This window comes from Heteronotia binoei, chromosome 15 (assembly GCF_032191835.1).
Source record: "Heteronotia binoei isolate CCM8104 ecotype False Entrance Well chromosome 15, APGP_CSIRO_Hbin_v1, whole genome shotgun sequence".
Lineage (NCBI taxonomy): Eukaryota > Metazoa > Chordata > Lepidosauria > Squamata > Gekkonidae > Heteronotia > Heteronotia binoei.
In genome coordinates, this window is record NC_083237.1 from 59,976,927 (window position 1) to 59,996,534 (window position 19,608).

Below are 19,608 nucleotides of genomic sequence, written 5' to 3' on the forward strand. Positions count from 1 at the left end.
GGAGCTGCACTCCTGTGAGCTCCTGCTGAATTCACGGCATGCTATTATTGGTATGTACTTAATTAATTAAATTAAATTTCTGAATGGCATTTCTCTGTAAACCGGGCAGAGTACATCAAAAACAAGGAACAGTCATAGATTAAACAGCCAATTGAAAACAATAAACTACAGCCGATACAGCAGTTAATCTAATTAGATGGCGCAAGGCAGCTTCAAGTTGTGCCACAGGAACATCAGAAGAAACGTTATCAGACCGGGTGGAAGCCGTCGCTGTCCTCAACCAAACGCCTGGCAGGACATCTGTACCTGACAGATTAGGCCGCACACCCCTGATGTAGCCAATCCTCCGAGAGCTTACAAAATAGAGCCTTGTACGGTCTTGGTGGATTGGCTACATCAGGGGGTGTGGCCTAATAGGCAAAGGAGCTCCTGCTAGAATTCCACCCCTGAGGAGGGGTGATGGGCCATTCACCCGTAACCTATATTTGGATTGTAAATTTCGTTTTATGTCTTGCATTTTCACGCTACAAGGGTTTGCTGTATGTTTCTTCATTAAAGCTTCTTCTGCATTTACTCATGAAGTCTTGTGACAGATTCTGGGCAAAACCATACAGCAGGCCCACACAGAGCGAGTTACAGCAGTCTAGAGGTGACCATTGGCCAGGCCAAGAGCGCTAAGGAGCCAGTTGCCTGACCTGGCAGAGCTGGAAAAATGCCAGTCGGACATTTGTGATCTGGGCCTTCACTGAGAGGGAGGCGTCCATACGCAGGATCTTGACAGTCGGTGCCAGGATTAAGGGCACTCGGTCAAGAGCCAGGAGATGGCATGCCAAAACTGAATCCCCACCCCAACCCGTCTTAGCAGGATTCAGTTTCAGCTCGCTGTTTTAACCATCTCACCATGGCCTCCAGTCCCTCAGCCAGGTTCACTGGGCTTGCCAACCCCTAGGGGAATCCCCTGCCCAGGAGGTTCCCAACCCACCAGCCCACATTGGGCCAGCGGGGGGAACCTCTCCGTGTCACTGGCGCGATGACATCACCCGGAAGTGACGTCATCAAAATGGTGGTGCGCACGCAGGCCACTCTAGGCATTTCTGGGAAAACTCTATGGTTTTCCCGGACACTCTAGCCATTTGGGAGGTAAAACTCTATAGTGCAATAGGTACCCACCGGGACTAGAAGAGGACTTGGCAGCCCTACCCTAGACTGTGGTGGATCAGCCCCCTCCTCAATTGCTTGAGTAGTGGGAATGGAGACCCAGCCCTGGGGAAAACCCATCTGCCGTTACTGATTTTTGTCATTCAGGCCGTCTTGATAGGTTCTCTTTATGTTCTTGAAGCCAGCTGTCCCTGAGAAGCTGAAGAAGAGCCCTGCTGGATCAAACCTGCTGTCCATCTAGTCCAGCATCCTGTCTCACACAGGGGCCAACCCTGAAGGGCCAACAACAGGGCAAAGAAGCCAAGGCCAGCCAGTTCTTCTGGACAGCCAAGAATACGCCATAGACACCGGAGCCTTCATAAAAACACAAGAACCCCCCTGCGGAATCAGACTGATAGTCTATCTGGTCCAGCATAGTCCTGTCTCACATAATCTAGTCCTGTCTCTCACACCACAGGCCAACAACAGGGCAGAGAGGCCAAGGTCTTCCCTGATAAGAGCCCTGCTGGATCAGACTAATGATCCATCTAGTCCAGCATCCTGTCTCAAACAGGAGCCAACCAGTTCTTCTGGAGGGTCAACCACAGGCTGTAGAGGCCAAGGCCTTCCCCTAATGTTGCCTTCCAGCTGACCGCCTCTGAACGTGGTTTCCCTCAGTTCCCTCAGTTCTGGACAGTCAACAATAGGGCAGAGACACCGAGGCCTTCATAAAAACATAAGAAGGACCCTGTGGGATCAGACTGATAGGGTCTATCTAGTCCAGCATTGTCCTGTCTCACACAATGGCCAGCCACAGGCTAACAACAGGGCCTAGAGGCCAAGGTCTTCCCTGATAAGAGCCCTGCTGGATCAGACTAATGAGCCATCTAGTCCAGCATCCTGTCTCAAATGGGGGACAACCAGTTCCTCTGGAGTATTGGAGAACCTGAAAGTCTCGTCTTTCATTTTTTAAAAAAATGGGCAGTTCTCAAGGCTGCAAAGAAATGAACAGTGACTCACAAAAGCTTCTAGCCTGCCACAAATTTTGTTAGTTTTTAAGGTGCTCTTTTCTCAGGCTGCAAAAAAAGATTTGCTTGGCAGTTTGCGTGCGCAATGACAGACCGAGCACAGGGGACTGGGCAGAAGACAGAGGACGCCTCTCCTGTGCCCATCTCCTTCCTACAAAGAGGTCACAAAATGAGGGCTTTTTTTGTAACAGGAACTCCTTTGCATATTAGGCTACACACCCCTGATGTAGCCAAGAGTTTACAGGAGGCCCTGTCAGAAGAGCCCTGCAAGCTCTTTGGAGGATTGGCTACATCAGGGAGTATGGTCTAACATGCAAAGAAATTGGTTTTGTATCCTGCCCTACGAATCTCAGAGTGGTCGCAATCTCTTTTACCTTCCCACCCCACTCCACAACAGACACCCTGTGAGGTGGGTGGGGCTGAGAGGGCTCTTACAGCAGCTGCCCTATCAAGGACAACTCGTACGAGTGCTATGGCTGACTCAAGGCCATTCCAAGCAGCTGCAAGTGGAGGAGTGGGGAATCAAACCCAATTCTCCCAGATAAAAGTCCGCACACTTTTAACCACTACACCAAACTGGCTCTCCATGCATTTTTTTGCCTTTAGTTTTCACCAATGATGATGATGTTAATGATTATATTGAATTTACTCCCTGCCTTTCACTCTGAATCTCAAAGTCTCAGAGCAGCTTATAATCTCCTTTGCCTTCCTCCCCCACAACAGACACCCTGTGAGGTGGGTGGGGCTGAGAGGGCTCTCACAGCAGCTGCCCTTTCAAGGACAACTCCTGTGAAAGCTATGGCTGACACAAGGCCATTCCAGCAGCTGCAAGTGGAGGAGTGGGGAATCAAACCCGGTTCTCCCAGATAAGAGTCCGCACACTTAACCACTACACCAATGAGTTCCTGCTACAAAAAAGGCCTGCAAACAGTAATATAATACACCTATATAAATTCACTTACTTTGCATAACATACACATGAAGTCTGCTCTCCCTGAAGCAGTTTTGAAAAGCACACTACCTGCCCAGGCTCAGTCAATCCAGATTTCTAGAACACGCTTCCACATTTGAAGTGCTTTATCACTCATTTATCCCCCCAAAACACAGCGACACAGACTTGCAACAGGTTAGCGATTTGTTGAGGGATGGAATTTTCTTTTTCTTTTTCCCTAAAAGGGGATTAACTGAGCCTCTGCTATTCAACCAGGCACCGAAGCCATTACACAACACACCCATGGTTGAAATACACCATGCAATTCTGTTCATATCGTCTCTTCTTTAAAAAAACCTAGAGCTGAGTAAAGCACGGGAAGGGGTAAGCTGAGGACTTCTTGGGTGAGTTTTTACCACTCTTGACACACACACACACACGGCCCCCTTCACACATAGTATTGTTTGCAGGTTATTTCTCTCCTGTCCCCAACCCCTGAGTTTCCCCATGTGTTTTCATTAAAAAGGGGGGAAACTTGAAGAAGAATTGGAACAGCAACTGATACTGGGAGTCAGGGAGGAGGAAAAGAGTGCTGTAAAGAAGCTGGACTGCAGCAATCCCTTGGCATCAAAAAAGCCCCTCGAGCAGGGGTGTCAAACACGCAGCCCAGGGGCCAAATCAAGCCCCGAGCAACTGGCTTTTGTCTGCTTCCTTCTCCCTCTCTTTTGCTTCCTACTGCATCTCGGCTTGCTTTACAAAGCTTGCTGAATTGCACAGGAGCTACAGAGCAAAACTTCGATTTGCTCCGTTGGTTGCGGCTCCTCCCCCTCCTAGTTCCCTGGGGAGGGAGGGAAAGAGCCAGAGCTTCCTTTGCCCAGTTCCCAGGATCCCATGGGAGATACAATGAAAGCACCTTTAAGACCAACAAGTGCTAATGTTTTAAGCATGTTTTATTTTAAGTTTTTAATAATAGAAAAAAATCTTTAGCTGTGTTTGTGTTCTTTAAAAAGTTTCTCTCTCTGCTATTCTTAGGTACATGCGTGGGCTGGCCCCACAAGGTCTCATTTATGTCATATCCGGTCCTCATAACAAATGAGTTCGACATCCCTGTCCTAGAGAAACGTAGAGGGGAGTTCAAGAATGGAATGCAGAGAACTCTTGGGTTAGCCCATGGGAGTACCTGGAAAGGAGAACCTCACCCCTTTTTCCTCCCACTCTCGCAATGCCTTCTATTACCCTTAAACTCTGCATCCTTTCGCTACTCCACACCCTACAGCAGGGGTGTCAAACACGCAGCCCGGGGGCCGAATCAGGCCCTTGGAGGGCTCCTATCAGGCCTCCGAGCAACTGGCTCATCTGCTTCTTTCTCCCTCTCTCTTGCTTTCTTCTTCATCTCCGCTTGCTTTGCAAGGCTTGCTCAATCGCATGGGAGCTACAGAGCAAAACCTTGATTTTCTCCATTGGCTGAGGCTCCTCCCCCTCCTGGTCCCCTGGGGAAAGAGCCAGAGCTTCCTTTGCCCAGTCCTCTGGATCCCCTGGGAGAAATACAAAGAAAGCACCTTTGAAACCAACAAGTGCTAATGTGTTAAGCACGTTTTATTTTAAGGTGAGGTTTCTTTAATTGCATTCGTGTGTCCTTTAAAAAGTTTTCCTCTCTCTCCTACCTAATCTTAAATAGATGAGCACATGGCCCGGCCTGGCCTCATTTATATCAGATCCATCCCTCGCAACAAATGAGTTCAATGCTCCTTGCCCTACAGTTTGGGGGCCCTCCAATCCAGTCAATGGCGAGTGGTTACCCAGGGCGAGGGGTGGCCCTGAAATAACCAGGCAGCAGGGGGGGGGGGGGGGTGCACCAAGGCCAAACAATGGTGAGGAGACAGAAGGCACAAAGGAACGGATCTTTAATAATTGCATAACCCTTATGCATTTCACACGCAGCTTCTTCAGGGGCAAATCTTCCAGATGCTTTATAGAGCCATTCCCAAATGCAGCCGAATCTGCTCAAGTGTACATATGGGAACCGATGTAAAAAGTTTCTGGAAGATTCTCCCTGACAAACCACACGCAGAATGCGCAAGTGTTATACAATCATTAAGGCTGGGGTGTCGAACATGCGGCCTGGAGGCCGAATCAGGCCCCAGAAGGTACCTATCAGGCCCCTGAGCGACTGGCTGTCATCTGCTTCCTTCATCCTCTCTCTTGCTTCCTTCTGCATAACAGCTTGCTTTGCAAGGCTTGCTCAATCGCACAGGAGCTACAAAGCTTTCTCCATCGGCTGAGGCTCCTCCCTTGGGGAGGGAGAGGCAGAGCATGTTTTGCCAGGCTCACTCAATCACATAGCACAGCTACTGAGCAAGGCCTCTCCTCCTTCTATTGGCTGAGGCTCCTCCCCCTCCTAGTCCCCTGGGGAAGGAAGAAAAGAGCTAGAGCTTCCTTTGCCCAGTTCCCTGGATCCCATGAGAGAGATACAAAGAAAGCACCTTTCAGACCAATGAGTGCTATATTTTAAGCATATTTTAAGTTTATAAAATATTTAATTGTGTTTTGTCTGTGTCCTTTATAAAGTTTATATCTCTGCTACCTAATCTTAAATAGGTACACATGCAGCCCGGCCCTACATGGCCTGGCCCAACAAGGTCTCATTCGTCAGATATGGCCCTCATAACAAATGAGTTTGACAGTGCTGCATTAAAGATTCTTTCCTTTGCACCATTTGCCTTCTCACCTGAAATAACAAGGCCGGATGGGGTTATTTAAGGGAGGGACGGTGACTCAGTGGTAGAGCATCTGCTTGGGAAGCAGAAGGTCCCAGGTTCAATCCCTGGCATCTCCAAAAAAGGGTCCAGGCAAATAGGTGTGAAAAACCTCAGCTTGAGACCCTGGAGAGCAGGGGAGGGACGGTGGCTCAGTGGTAGAGCATCTGCTTGGTAAGCAGAAGGTCCCAGGTTCAATCCCTGGCATCTCCAAAAAAGGGTCCAGGCAAGTAGGTGTGGAAAACCTCAGCTTGAGACCCTGGAGAGCAGGGGAGGGATGGTGGCTCAGTGGTAGAGCATCTGCTTGGGAAGCAGAAGGTCCCAGGTTCAATCCCTGGCATCTCCAACTAAAAAGGGTCCAGGCAAATAGGTGTGAAAAACCTCCGCTTGAGACCCTGGAGAGCCGCTGCCAGTCTGAGAAGACAATACTGACTTTGATGGACCAAGGGTCTGATTCAGTAGAAGGCAGCTTCAAATGTTCATATTCCACACAATAACTGAATTAAGGAGGGTTAGCTTAAATACACCCAAAGGCAATCACGTACGAAAAAAGGTTATGTCCAGTGTACCTACCTTGCACCCTTTGCTGATCCTGTTAAAATTCAAGAAGACACTCTTCTTTGGTCAAATGCTCTTAAATTGGCGGGACTGGGAAAACTCAAGTGGACATTGCTGTGAGCCTCAGACACTGAACAAGAATGGGTATATATGGGGGTGCAAGATTAGGATAGCTGCATTAGGAATGAGGGAGAGACCTTCACACACACCCCAAATACAAGCTCTGACATAAACTGCTACCTTGGAGGGAACACAGTCTAAAGAGGCTAGTGCAGGGGTGTCAAACATGAAGCCCGGGGGCAGAATCAGGCCCCTGAGGGCTCTTATCAGGCCCCTGAGGGCTCTTATCAGGCCCCTGAGGGCTCTTATCAGGCCCCCAAGCAACTGGCTATTATCTGTTTCCTTCTCCCTCTCTCTCACTTCCTTCTTCATCACAGCTTGCTTTGCCAGGTTTGCTCAATCGCACAGGAAGCTACAGAGCAAAACCTCTATTTTTTTTCCATTGGCTGAGGCTCCTCTCTTGGGGAAGAGCTACTGAGCCAAGCCTCTCTTCCTTCTATTGGCTGAGGCTCCTCCCCCTCCTGGTCTCCTGGGGAAGGAAGGAAAGAGCCAGAGCTTCCTTTGTCCAGTTCCCTGGATCCCATGGGAGAAAAACAAAGAAAGCATCTTTTAAGACCAACGAGTGCTGTTTTAAGCATGTTTTAAGATTTTTTTAAAAAAATTTGTCTGTACACACATGGCCTGGCAAGATCTCATTTATGACAGATCCAGCCCTCGGAGTTTGACACCCCTGGACTAGTGCAAATGAGGTTTGAGGCAGCTCCTTTCAGCCCCGAAAAAGGTGGGTGTGGGGCAGCTTCCTTCAGGTGACCAGGTTTACGGAAGAGCGGAGAGAAAACTGACATTCCCAGGGCCGAAAAGTTTGTCGGTTTTCTTCGGGTCGAGAGGGGAAGAAGAGGGAAGGCACGTGCGAGAACTCCGGGACCTTAAGAGACCAAGGCCGCTAGCAAACTGCTTAGCGAAAAGAAGGGGAAACAAAAGGGTTTAAAGAAATGCCTGGGAGAAGGTTCTCCTTTTTATTTAACCGTACCCTGCACATACAGTACTGTTTTGCATGTTAGCCATGAACTGGCAACTGAATTAAAAAAAAAAATACACATACAATTTACACTTGGAATTTGCAAACTTACTACACTTCGTAGCGCTGAGACGTTCTTTTCTGTTTGCAGAAGGGGGAGCAATAGATCAACGGCTAATATTGCCCTCCTCCATACAAACTTTTCAAATTATTTCCATGCCCCTCCTCACCCCCACCAATTTCTCTGTCTCTCTTGTCCAGTTGTACTAAGGCATATTATGTTTCCTTTCCTCAGCAGCAATGAAATACCCAGCTGGGCAGCTGTTTTCCTTTTGTATAATAAAAAAGAAAATAAAAGTCAGTTTTTGGGGAACGATGAAGCCAGAGCCAAAGCATACCTTCCCCCGAAATTGGACACATTTCTCCTTTTGAATGCTGCAAATTTAAAGGGGGGGGGGGGGGAGGAGGATACATTTTTTTCCAGCCAAGAATTACAATCAAGGTATATAGGAGAACACTCCACGAGAGCTTTAACTAATATATATTGAAAACTAATATATATATTTTAAACAATATTTTAAATCACAATGTTTTCCACATTCATTTGAAACTTCTTCACAGTCCATTTTACAATATACAGTGTTTTTCTTCATTTGTAGGACTTCCTGAAGTCCAATTCACCAATGCAGGTGTGATTGCAGTTCCCAAACTGGTGTGGCTGCAATTGGACTGTTTCACCAAGGGCCCTTTCGAAAGAAGCTAAGGACAAAGAGAAACGTGGAGCTGTGCTTGAACCCTGGAGATAAGCAGAGCACGGCCAAATCGAAACCGTATCCCTTGGTGAGCTGCCTGAAGAAGAATTCTCTGAAAGTGGATGGAAGCAGCAGTTCAGTTGCAGCCACACCAGTTTGGGAACTACAATAACACCTGCATTGGTGAATTGGACTTCAGGAAGCCCTACAAACGGGAGAAAAACACTGTATATTGTAAAACGGACTGTGAAAAAGTTTCAAACTAATGTGGAAAATATTGTGATTTAAAATATCATTAGGGTTTGTAGAATCTTTCGGGCTCAAGTGCCGTGTTCTACTGGAGAAAGTTTTCCTTCCAGACGTTTCGTTCTCAGCTGCAGAGAACATCCTCAGTGGCGTTGCAGCCGGAGCAGGCGCTCTGACCTTCTTGGCTGCTGTGCATTGAGTGAGGCCAGGGCTGCTGCACACCCCCTCCAGCCTAGAAATAGCAGCTCTCCAGCAGCCCTGGCCTCACTCAATGCACAGCAGCCAAGAAGGTCAGAGCGCCTGCTCCGGCTGCAACGCCACTGAGGATGTTCTCCGCAGCTGAGAACGAAACGTCTGGAAGGAAAACTTTCTCCAGCAGAACACGGCACTTGATCCCGAAAGATTCTACAAACCCTAATGATGTTACCAGCCGTGAAAACCTGAGATCTTTGATTTAAAATATCGTTTAAAATATTGTTTTCAATATATATTAGTTAAAGCTCTCGCGGAGTGTTCTCCTACATACCTTACTCATACCCGTGAGCTCTCTGGTTTCAAATAAGAATGACAACCGCTCAAGTTTCCACCTTGTGTTTTATGGTTCAAGACGGTGACCTCCAAGAAGTTTGCGCGTTCTCTCACACAAACCCCCCAAATCTTTTCTTAAATAAGAGATCCTCATTGAGAAAAGTCGCAAAGGCTTCCTTAACACGGCAAACGGACAAATTACCCAAGGCCCATTCTCGAAGAAGCTGGGAAACCCCTCTCAAAAATATTAACCTCACTTTTACTGAGATTCCCACCAGCTTTGGTCTTTAAATTCCCCCCCCCCCCCGCCAAGAATGTGAGGATTACAAAGTTTTCTTTGTTTTCTTTTTTTTTTATTTTAGCCATTTACTTTGGCCTGAAGAACTTCCAACAAAAAGACACTTGCCGTTCTTAAAGAGAAAATTTAAAAAAAAAAAATCCCAAAAAAACTAAACTCATCCAAAAGTCAACAGACTCCTCGATGCTACAGAAACTCAGCTCAACTAAGGTCCGGAAGGTGAGGAAGGTGGGAGCAGCAGGGCCTTTCACAGTAAACTGGGACGGTTTGCCCAGGAAATAATGTAGCATCCTGCCTTTTCAGGTGAAGAAAATACAGCTTGGGGGGGGGGGGAAGGGGGCAGGGGGGGGGAAGGGGGAGGTAGGGCTCCCAAATCTGACGTAACGTGAACCAAATTTTCTTAATTTGGTATTAAAAGGCATATAGGCACCATCTGACGAATCTCAAACTCCAAAGAGGGAAGGGGGGGGGGAGAAGGGGGAACCGAAACGTACGTCCCCGTTGCAATCTGGAGCCTGGATCTACATATGGAAAGTAATTAGGTGGCAAAGAGTAAGGTGAGCTCAGATGAGGCTGCAAATGGAGGAATCCCTTTTTTGTTTTTTTGGCCTGGCCGTCCCACCGCCCCGTCCTTTCTATCAGTAAACTAACATGAGGAGGAGCAGAGCAAACGCCCCTTTCCCAGATGTTTTGAGTTGTCTACTTGCAGGGAGGTTTTTTTACCCCCCCCTTTCCCAGATGTTTTGAGTTGCCTACTTGCAGGGAGGGGTTTTTTTTTAAAGGAACAAAAAAACACCCTGCAATCAACTGTCCTTTCCGTCGCCTCACTCGCACATTTGCGCCAATTCATTTCATCAGATGTTCCGGCTCCAGGCTAGAAAACACAATTCAAGTTCATATTTGCCAATTTAATTATTAATTTTCAAAGGACTCCTTTCCTCACCTCTGAGTGGGGAAACGCATTCTTACCAAACCCAAATCAGGAGGTCTCTTAAGTATGGAGAGATCCAATTCAAGATAAAGACCCTCGTTCTAAATCTTCTGTGAAGGGCTGGGAAGGGGGACGGGGTGGGGAGGGAGACCAGGGGCCGACAACAGCCTGGTGAAAGGGGTGGGGGGAAAGAAATACCAACAATAAACCAATTTTCTTTGTGGAGGCCACACGCGGGCGGTGTGGCTTGCCCCGGCAAACTGGCTTGTTTAGAGAGTTGAGAGCGGAATCCGACACTGCCCCCTTTCCGAAGATGCTGACCCCCCCTCCAGTTGTTTAATAAGGTACCCCTCTTCCTCGCCCCCCTCTCGGCGGAGCTCTACTTTGCCCCCGGAAGGCTTTCCGTAAGCTGTGGACTGGACTGGATTCCCCCACGTGTGACTGGTTCCTGCGTCGCTAGAACTAGCGTTTGCCACTCCCACCTCGCCGTAGTTGTGGATTTTGGCCTCCGGGTGCGCCAGGGTGTTGTGGCTCCCTTCAGTTTTGAGGAAAGACTGCCCGACGGCAGAGTGTATCCCTAAGGGGACTCGAGTGAAGCGGAGGTCCTGGTCCCCTGGGAACTGAACGGATCCTGCACCCTGGTAGCTGCTTGACTCCCCGAGGTGACTTGCGGAGCCCAGAAAGGTCCTACTTTTCCCCAAAGTCTGGGGCGACGTCTCTGTCAAAGTCTGACTGAATTCCGTTCGTCGACATCGAAGCCGCTGCCCTCCGGCCCGTCGACGCCGTAAGTCCTGGTCGAGGCTGCGACCTGGCGTAATCTGAGGAGGGCCTCGTGGGTTGGGGTTCGTGCTTTGGGTGGCTTGGCGGCGGCGCTGCAGCCTCTTGCTGGATAAAAGGTGGAGGAGGGCAGCCGTGACCGCTGGGTTCAGCTCCTGAGCTGCGTCGGAAGTGTCCTCCTCAGTCAGATCTGGGGGCGGCGGCTGCTGCTGTGGTGGTCCGGGAGGCTCGGGAGGTCTCTTCTCTGGTGGGAGAATGTGAGGACAGGCTGTGGAATGGTTACTTCTTTTAAACACCATCGTAAAAATCACACACGTGAACAAACATCAGTACATCCTAAGAGACGAGGCTGGAGGGGACGGTGGGGGGAAGGGGGCGGCTCAACGGCAGATCGCACGCTCTGTTTACAGAAGGTCCCGAGCAATGTTCCCTCTAAGCTGCGGAGTCTTGCAAGCAAAAATTCTACTTTGTGAGCTCCTGGCATTAAAGTTGCATAAATTAGTGTGCTCTGGGGTCATCCTTCCTGAGCTAAGACAAAAATGTGCGAGCTGGAGGCTAAAATCGGTGCGCGAGCTCACGCTAACTCAGCTTAGAGGGAACACTGGCCCCAAAATCTCAGGCCTTGCAAAGACCCCTTCCGGAGCTCTTCGAGAGCCCTAACAGGTGGGGGTAGGTGATAAACAGGTAAAGGATTTTAAGCGGGACTGTGTGTAACCTGAGCTTTACGTAATAAGCCTCCGCCCCTGTGCCCAATGCAACACAAATATCGAGACCTGGATACAAGATGGAAGTTTATTTCAATCTGCACGGTTTATTCTGTTTCTGCTTGATACTGCAAGATGCGAAGAGCTAAGAGAGCAGCGAAGTCCCCTCCTCCACTGGAATTACCACAAAGCCTCCCCACCGCCCCTTCAGCTTCTGGGACTTCAGCACCCACCTGCTTCAAAGTCTACCTCTGCCACTAAAAGAGCTGAAAGTTTACTTCCCCCCCCTCCCCGCTTTTTTAAAGGGCACAAAGAGAAAAGATTCTCATGCAGTTCAGTACTGCGCGGAAGAAAATTCCATCCCGACGATAGATAAATCTAATCCTGTCCATAAGTAAACTAGTTACTGAACAGGTAACTCTTATCCGGGAGAACCGGGTTTGATTCCCCACTCCTCCACTTGCACCTGCTGGAATGGCCTTGGGTCAGCCAGAGCTCTCGCAGAGCTGTCCTTGAAAGGGCAGCTTCTGGAAGAGCTCTCTCAGCCCCACTAACCTCACAGGGCGTCTGTTGTGAGGGAGGGGGAGGAAAGGAGATTGTGACTGGTCCAAAATTCAGAGTATAGGGCAGGATATAAATCCAATATCTTCATCTTCACTCACACACACCAGGGATACAGGCGACCTCAAACAGCTGCTGCCAATTCAGGTTCCCAGAGCTGATTAAAAGACACCTGGATGCACGAACACCTAGGTTCGCCTTCCAAATTATTCTAAGTACAGCTTCCAGTTGGGTTAAGTTAAAAAGGTAAAGGGTGTTACCCTGCAAGCACCGGTTGTTACCGACTCATTGGGGGCCGTCATATCACGACGTTTTCACAGCAAACTTTTTACAAGGTGGCTTGCCATCGCCTTCCCCAGGCATCTACACTTCCCCCCCAGCAAGCTGGGTACTAATTTGACTGATCTCGGAAGAATGGAAGCTGAGTCAACCTCGAGCCGGCTACTTGAACCCAGCTTCTGCTGGGATCGAACTCAGGTCGTGAACAGAGCTTGGACGGCAGTACTGCAGCTTTACCACTCTGCGCCACAGGGCTTCTTGGGTTAAGTATAAAAGGTCAAGGCAGTCCCCTGTGCAAGCACCAGTCGCTTCCGACTCTGGGATGACGTTGCTGTTACAACGTTTTCATGGCAGACTTTTTACGGGGTAGTTTGCCATTGCCTTCCTCAGTCATCTACGCTTCCCCCCCAGCAAGCTGGGGACTCATTTGACCCACCTCAGAAGGATGGAAGGCTGAGTCAACCTCGAGCCAGCTACCTGAACCCAGCTTCCGTTGGGATTGAACTCAGACTTTTTGTTACGGGGTGGTTTGCCATTGCCTTCCCCAGTCAGCTACACTTTCCCCCAGCAAGCTGGGGACTCATTTGACCGACCTCGAAAGGATGGACGGCTGAGTCAACCTCGAGTCGGCTACCTGAACCCAGCTTCTGCCAGGATCGAACTCAGGTCGTGAGCAGAGAGCTCAGACTGCAGTACAGCAGCAGCTTTACCACTCTGCACCCCGGGGCTCCTCGGGTTAAGTGAGGGTTAGTCTATTGCAAACCCTGACCGGAATAGTTCAGGCTAGCCTGATCTCATCAGATCGTGGAAGCTAAGCAGGGGACAGACCTGGCTAGCGTTTGGATGGGGACCTCCAAGGAATACCAGGGTCGTCACATGGAGGAGGGCGATGGCAAAACCACCTCTTGCCTTGAAAACCCTTTAGGGTTGCCAGAAGGCATAAGACTGGGTGGCACTTCCCCCCCCCCACCAGATTGCAGCAAAAAAGAGAGTCCTGCAGAACTCAAATTCAGCCTGAGCTGGACTTATTTCCTTCCGTGGGAAGGGCAGCCAATAGGATAGGAGGCTCTGACTGCACAGAAGAACTCGTGTCTGTAGACAAGGGACTGCCGCAGCGGCTGAGCTCATTTCTCCTGAACGGCTATCACGGCCTCGAGCGATAAAGAGGGGCTTCCGTCCTATTCGCTAAGTACATTTTACAAAGGCAGCCTTACAGCATTTGATGACTGGCGTTCAGGGAGCTTTCAAAAAAAAATGCATAAAACTGTGGGGGAGAAGAAGATGCACGAGCCAATCCAAACATTTTACAGGGTGTCGAACATGCGGCCCACGGGCCGAATCAGACCCCTGGAGGACTCCTATCAGGCCCCTGGAGCAACTGATCTTGTCTGCTTCCTTCTCCCCCTCTCTTGCTTCCTTCTGCATCTCAACTTGCTTTGCAAGGCTTGCTCAATCGCACAGGAGCTGCAGAGCAAACCCTCGATTTTCTCCATTGGTTGAGGCTTCCCTTCTCCTGGTCCCCCGGGGAGGGAGAGAAAGAGCAGGAGCTTCCTTGGCCGAGTTCCCTGGATCCCATGAGAGAAATACAAAAAAAAAAAAAAAGCACCTTTAAGACCAACAAGTGCTCATGTTTTAAGCACGTCTTAAGTTTTTCAGTTGGGTTTGTGTCCTTTAAAAAGTTTACAATCGTCAAATTATTATCAGCTGCTAAATCAACGATAGCTCAAGCCTGGAAAAATCCAAATATACTGTCTCCTGACTCCTGGTTCCTGAAAAAGTTTATATCTCCGCTACCTAATCCTAGAGAGCCAGTTTGGTGTAGTGGTTAAGTGTGCGGACTCTTATCTGGGAGAACCGGGTTTGATTCCCCACTCCTCCACTTGCACCTGCTAGCATGGCCTTGGGTCAGCCATAGCTCTGGCAGAGGTTGTCCTTGAAAGGGCAGCTGCTGGGAGAGCCCTCTCCAGCCCCACCCACCTCACAGGGTGTCTGTTGTGGGGGAGGAAGGTAAAGGAGATTGTGAGCCGCTCTGAGACTCTTCGGAGTGGAGGGCAGGATATAAATCCAATATCTTCATCTACCTCACAGGGTGTGTGTTGTGGGGGGGGGGAGAAGGTAAAGGAGATTGTGAGCCGCTCTGAGACTCTTCGGAGTGGAGGGCGGGATATAAATCCAATATCTTCATCTACTTCACAGGGTGTCTGTTGTGGGGGGGGGAGGGAAAGGAGATTGTGAGCCGCTCTGAGACTCTTCGGAGTGGAGGGCCCGATATAAATCCAATATCTTCATCTACCTCACAGGGTGTCTGTTGGGGGGGGGGGAAGGGAAAGGAGATTGTGAGCCGCTCTGAGACTCTTTGGAGTGGAGGAAGGGATATAAATCCAATATCTTCATCTACCTCACAGGGTGTCTGTTGTGGGGGAGGAAGGGAAAGGAGATTGTGAGCCGCTCTGAGACTCTTCGGAGTGGAGGAAGGGATATAAATCCAATATCTTCATCTACCTCACAGGGTGTCTGTTGTGGGGGAGGAAGGAAAGGAGATTGTGAGCCGCTCTGAGACTCTTCGGAGTGGAGGGTGGGATATAAATCCAATATCTTCATCTACCTCACAGGGTGTCTGTTGTGGGGGGCGGAAAGGAAAGGAGATTGTGAGCCGCTCTGAGACTCTTCGGAGTGGAGGGTGGGATATAAATCCAATATCTTCATCTACCTCACAGGGTGTCTGTTGTGGGGGAGGAAGGGAAAGGAGATTGTGAGCCGCTCTGAGACTCTTCGGAGTGGAGGTGGGATATAAATCCAATATCTTCATCTACCTCACAGGGTGTCTGTTGTGGGGAGGAAGGGAAAGGAGATTGTGAGCCGCTCTGAGACTCTTCGGAGTGGAGGGTGGGATATAAATCCAATATCTTCATCTACCTCACAGGGTGTCTGTTGTGGGGGGCGGAAGGGAAAGGAGATTGTGAGCCGCTCTGAGACTCTTCGGAGTGGAGGGTGGGATATAAATCCAATATCTTCATCTACCTCACAGGGTGTCTGTTGTGGGGGGGGAGGAAGGAAAGGAGATTGTGAGCCGCTCTGAGACTCTTTGGAGTGGAGGGCAGGATATAAATCCAATATCATCATCATCATAAATAGGTACATGCATGGCCCAGCCCGGCCCAATGAGGTCTCATTTATGTCACATCCGGCCCTCATAACAAGTGAGTTCGACACCCCCGATTAGAAGAAGTACTTGGTTGCGTCTGGGAAGGCTGTATCATTGAAGAATACTTTGGGGAGGAGAGGGGGGTGGGGTCAACTGGTTGATTAAATACTCCCTTTATGTTCTCTGATAGGCCCTCTTTCTTGCTCGCTTCATTGTTTTAACATGTCCTGTTTTTAAGACTGGGATGGCCCAGGCTAACCCACGTTCGTAATTGGAGGGGAAAACACCCAAGAGATCCAAGGAAATACACGGAAACAGGCAGCTGCAAACCTTCCCTGATCATCTCCTGCCTGAAAACCCTATAGCAGGGGTGGCCAAACTTGCTTCATGTAAGAGCCACACCGAATAAATGTCAGATGTTTGAGAGCTGAAAAACAGGGAGGGAAGGCAGGCAGGTAGATGGGCAGAGGGGGGGAGAGGGAAGGAGAGTTGGAAAGAAAGCAACTTTAAATGCATTTCCCAAGCTGGCTCGGCTTGGAAAAGTGATTTAGAGAGAAACGCCTTCCCTAAGCTGGCTGAACCGGATGGTGGGAGCGTCAAGAGCCACACATGACGTGTGAAAAAGCCACATGTGGCTCCTGAGCTAGTTTGGCCACCCACGCCCTACAGGGTTGCTGTTAAGTTGGCAGCAGCTTGACGTTTTTAAAAGTTGATTTTTTTAAAATGTCTTTTTCAACTGTTCGCAACCTCGAGGGCCTTAATGGGGTGGCATGCAGGTTTTTAAAGAAATAAAAATCAGTAGAAAGCATTCCAGACCTTTCATACATAGAAAGGTACACGGCGAGGAGAAAGGTTCTAGCCTACCCTTCTCACCGCCACACTAGCTCTTCGTGCAGGTGGAGAGTTTGACCTGGACGAGTACAAGCAGCGGTGTTATTAGGAGGTTCTGCGTACTCTTGCTAACTGACCTGAATTGGAAGAATATTGGAAGAACTGCAGGATGAGAGGTGGGTCGACTGGTTGATTAAAAACTCCCTTCATGTTCTCTGATCTTCTTGCGGATCAAAAACTGGCTAATTAATAAGAAACACAGTGAGTATAAATGGGCAACTTCCGCAGTGGGATGCCGCAGGGCTCAGTACCGGGTCCCATGCTCTTTAACTTGTTCATTAACGATTTGGAGTTGGGAGTAAGCAGTGACGTGGCCAAGTTTGCAGAGGATACTAAATTGTTCAGGGTGGTGAGAACCAGAGAGGATGGTGAGGCACTCCAAAGGGATCTGTTGAGGCTGGGTGAGTGGGCGTCAACGTGGCAGATGAGGTTCAGTGTGGCCAAGTGCAAAGTAATGCACATTGGGGCCAAGAATCCCAGCTACAAATACAAGTTGATGGGGTGTGAACTGGCAGAGACTGATCAAGAGAGAGATCTTGGGGTTGTGGTAGATAACTTACTGAAAATGTCAAGACTGTGCAGTTGCAATAAAAAAGGCCAACGCTATGCTGGGAATTATTAGGAAGGGAATTGAAAACAAATCAGCCAGAATAATAATGCCCCGTATAAATTGACGGTGCGGTCTCATTTGGAATACTGTGTACAATTCTGGTCATCGCACCTCAAAAAGGATATTGTAGCATTAGAAAAAGTCCAGAAAAGGGCAACTGGAATGATTAAAGGTTTGGAACACTTTCCCTATGAAGAAAGGTTAAAAGGCTTGGGGCTCTTTAGCTTGGAGAAATGTTGACTGCGAGGTGACATGACAGAGGTTTACAAGATTGTGCATGGGATGGAGAAAGTAGAGAAAGAAATACTTTTCTCCCTTTCTCACAATACAAGAACTCGTGGGCATTCAATGAAATTGCTGAGCAGTCGGGTTAGAACGGATAAAAGGAAGTACTTCTTCACTCAAAGGGTGATTAAAATGTGGAATTTACCGCAACAGGAGGTGGTGGCGGCCACAAGCATAGCCAGGTTCAAGAGGGGATTGGATAAACATATGGAGCAGAGGTCCATCAGTGGCTATTAGCCACAGCGTATTGTTGGAACTCTCTGTCTGGGGCAGTGATGTTCTGTATTCTTGGTGCTTTGAGGGGGGGCAAAGTGGAAGGGCTTCTAACCTCACTTGTGAACCTCCTGATGGCACTTGGGTTTTGGGGGGGGGGGGTTGTTTTTGACCACTGTGTGACACAGAGTGTTGGACTGGATGGGCCACTGGTCTGATCCAACATCGCTTCTCTTATGTTCTTATGATTATATTACATTGCTGGGCTCTTTGCCCTCAAATCCGTAACTTCTGGGAATCTGTTTTGGAAAGAATTAACTTAATTACAAATCTAGATATTAGTTCCAATCCAGATCACCTTATTTCTAAATGAGAAGAGTCCGGCAGATTCTGCACGGTACAAAAAATAAATGGTTTCTCCTCCTTCTCTCTGTTGCCCAAATGGCAGCTGCCACACGGTGGAAGTCGAAGCTATCTCCTGACTTTTTGGCACAAAAAAAAAATGTGGGATCCTATATTATGGCTAAGATAACAGGCAATATTAGAAACAATGAACATCCAACCTCATAATCAAACTTTATGGCAGTCTGGTTCCCAGTTCTAGAATGCTTTGTGGAATGCAATGAAACAATAGATATGTCTCTTTGGTAGAACTCTAGTTAACCCTTATTTTATGCTTTTGTTTGATCTATAACTACATGCACTGGGAACATTGAAGTATACCTGATCCAAATTCGTTTTGCCTTGTGTATGTGCAACATATTGTGTTGTGGAAACATCTTTGTAAGTTCTAAATATTATAAAAAGGTAAAGGTGCAAGCACTAGTCGTTTCCGACTCTGGGGTGACGTTGCTTTCATGTTTTCACGGCAGACTTTTTTACAGGGTGGTTTGCCATTGCCTTCCCCAGTCATCTACACTTTCCCCCCAGCAAGCTGGGGACTCATTTTACCGACCTCGGAAGGATGGAAGGCTGAGTCAACCTCAAGCCGGCTACCTGAACCCAGCTTCCGCCGGGATCGAACTCAGGTCGTGAGCAGAGCTTAGGACTGCAGTACTGCAGCTTTACCACTCTGCGCCACAGGGCTCCCATATATTATATGGGAATGCAAAAAATAATAAAAATTATATTTGAAGAACAGCATATGCACGTGAAAGCTTCAACCTGGAATGAAACTTTTGTTGGTCTTAAAGGTGTCACGGGACTCTTGGTTCGACTGCATCAGACCAACATAGCTGCCCAAATTTTGTTGAGTAGTATGTATTGCTTTCTTCACTTTTGCGATGTTGTCATGAATGCAATTACAGCTAATAAGTTCAATAATTGACTTTTTTTTTTTAAAAAAAAGGAGGAAACCCCAACCTGCACTCTAACACACAAGCTACAGCCCTGGAGGACCACGCCACACCCTTTATCTGTGTATTTCAACCAGGTCTGTTCAACGGACAGTAATGGCACCAAATCATTCACAGAATCGTAGAGTTGGAAGGGACCTCCAGGGTCATCTAGTCCAGCGGTCCCAAACTTTGATGGCACCAGAGACCAGTTTTGTGGACCATTTTTCCACGGACTGCAGGGATGGTTTCTGGAGGATACAATTGTGCACTTTATTTCTATTAGTTTGGTGTGGTGGTTAAGTGCACGGATTCTTACGTGGGAGAACCGGGTTTGATTCCCCACTCCTTCACTGGCACCTGCTGGAATGGCCTTGGGTCAGCCATATCTCTAATAGAGAGCCAGTCTGGTGTAGTGGTTAAGTGCGTGGACTCTTATCTGGGAGAACCGGGTTTGATTCCCCACTCCTCCGTTGGCACCTGCTGGAATGGCCTTGGGTCAGTTATAGCTCTCGCAGAGGTTGTCCTTGTAAGGGCAGCTTCTGGAAGAGTTCTCTCAGCCCCAC

General features: G+C 48.6%; 1 protein-coding gene across 1 annotated transcript in view; it reads right to left on the minus strand.

The window, feature by feature from the left end:
• Positions 1 to 10,571: 10,571 nt before the first annotated feature.
• The window catches only part of CDK12 (cyclin dependent kinase 12), a 60,065-nt gene continuing 51,028 nt past the window's right edge, over positions 10,572 to 19,608 (minus strand). The window contains 5 exon segments of the mRNA XM_060254607.1: positions 10,572 to 10,641; positions 10,644 to 10,976; positions 10,979 to 11,039; positions 11,042 to 11,125; positions 11,128 to 11,264. Coding sequence (XP_060110590.1) covers positions 10,580 to 10,641; positions 10,644 to 10,976; positions 10,979 to 11,039; positions 11,042 to 11,125; positions 11,128 to 11,264 — 677 coding nt within the window. The 3' untranslated portion in view covers positions 10,572 to 10,579.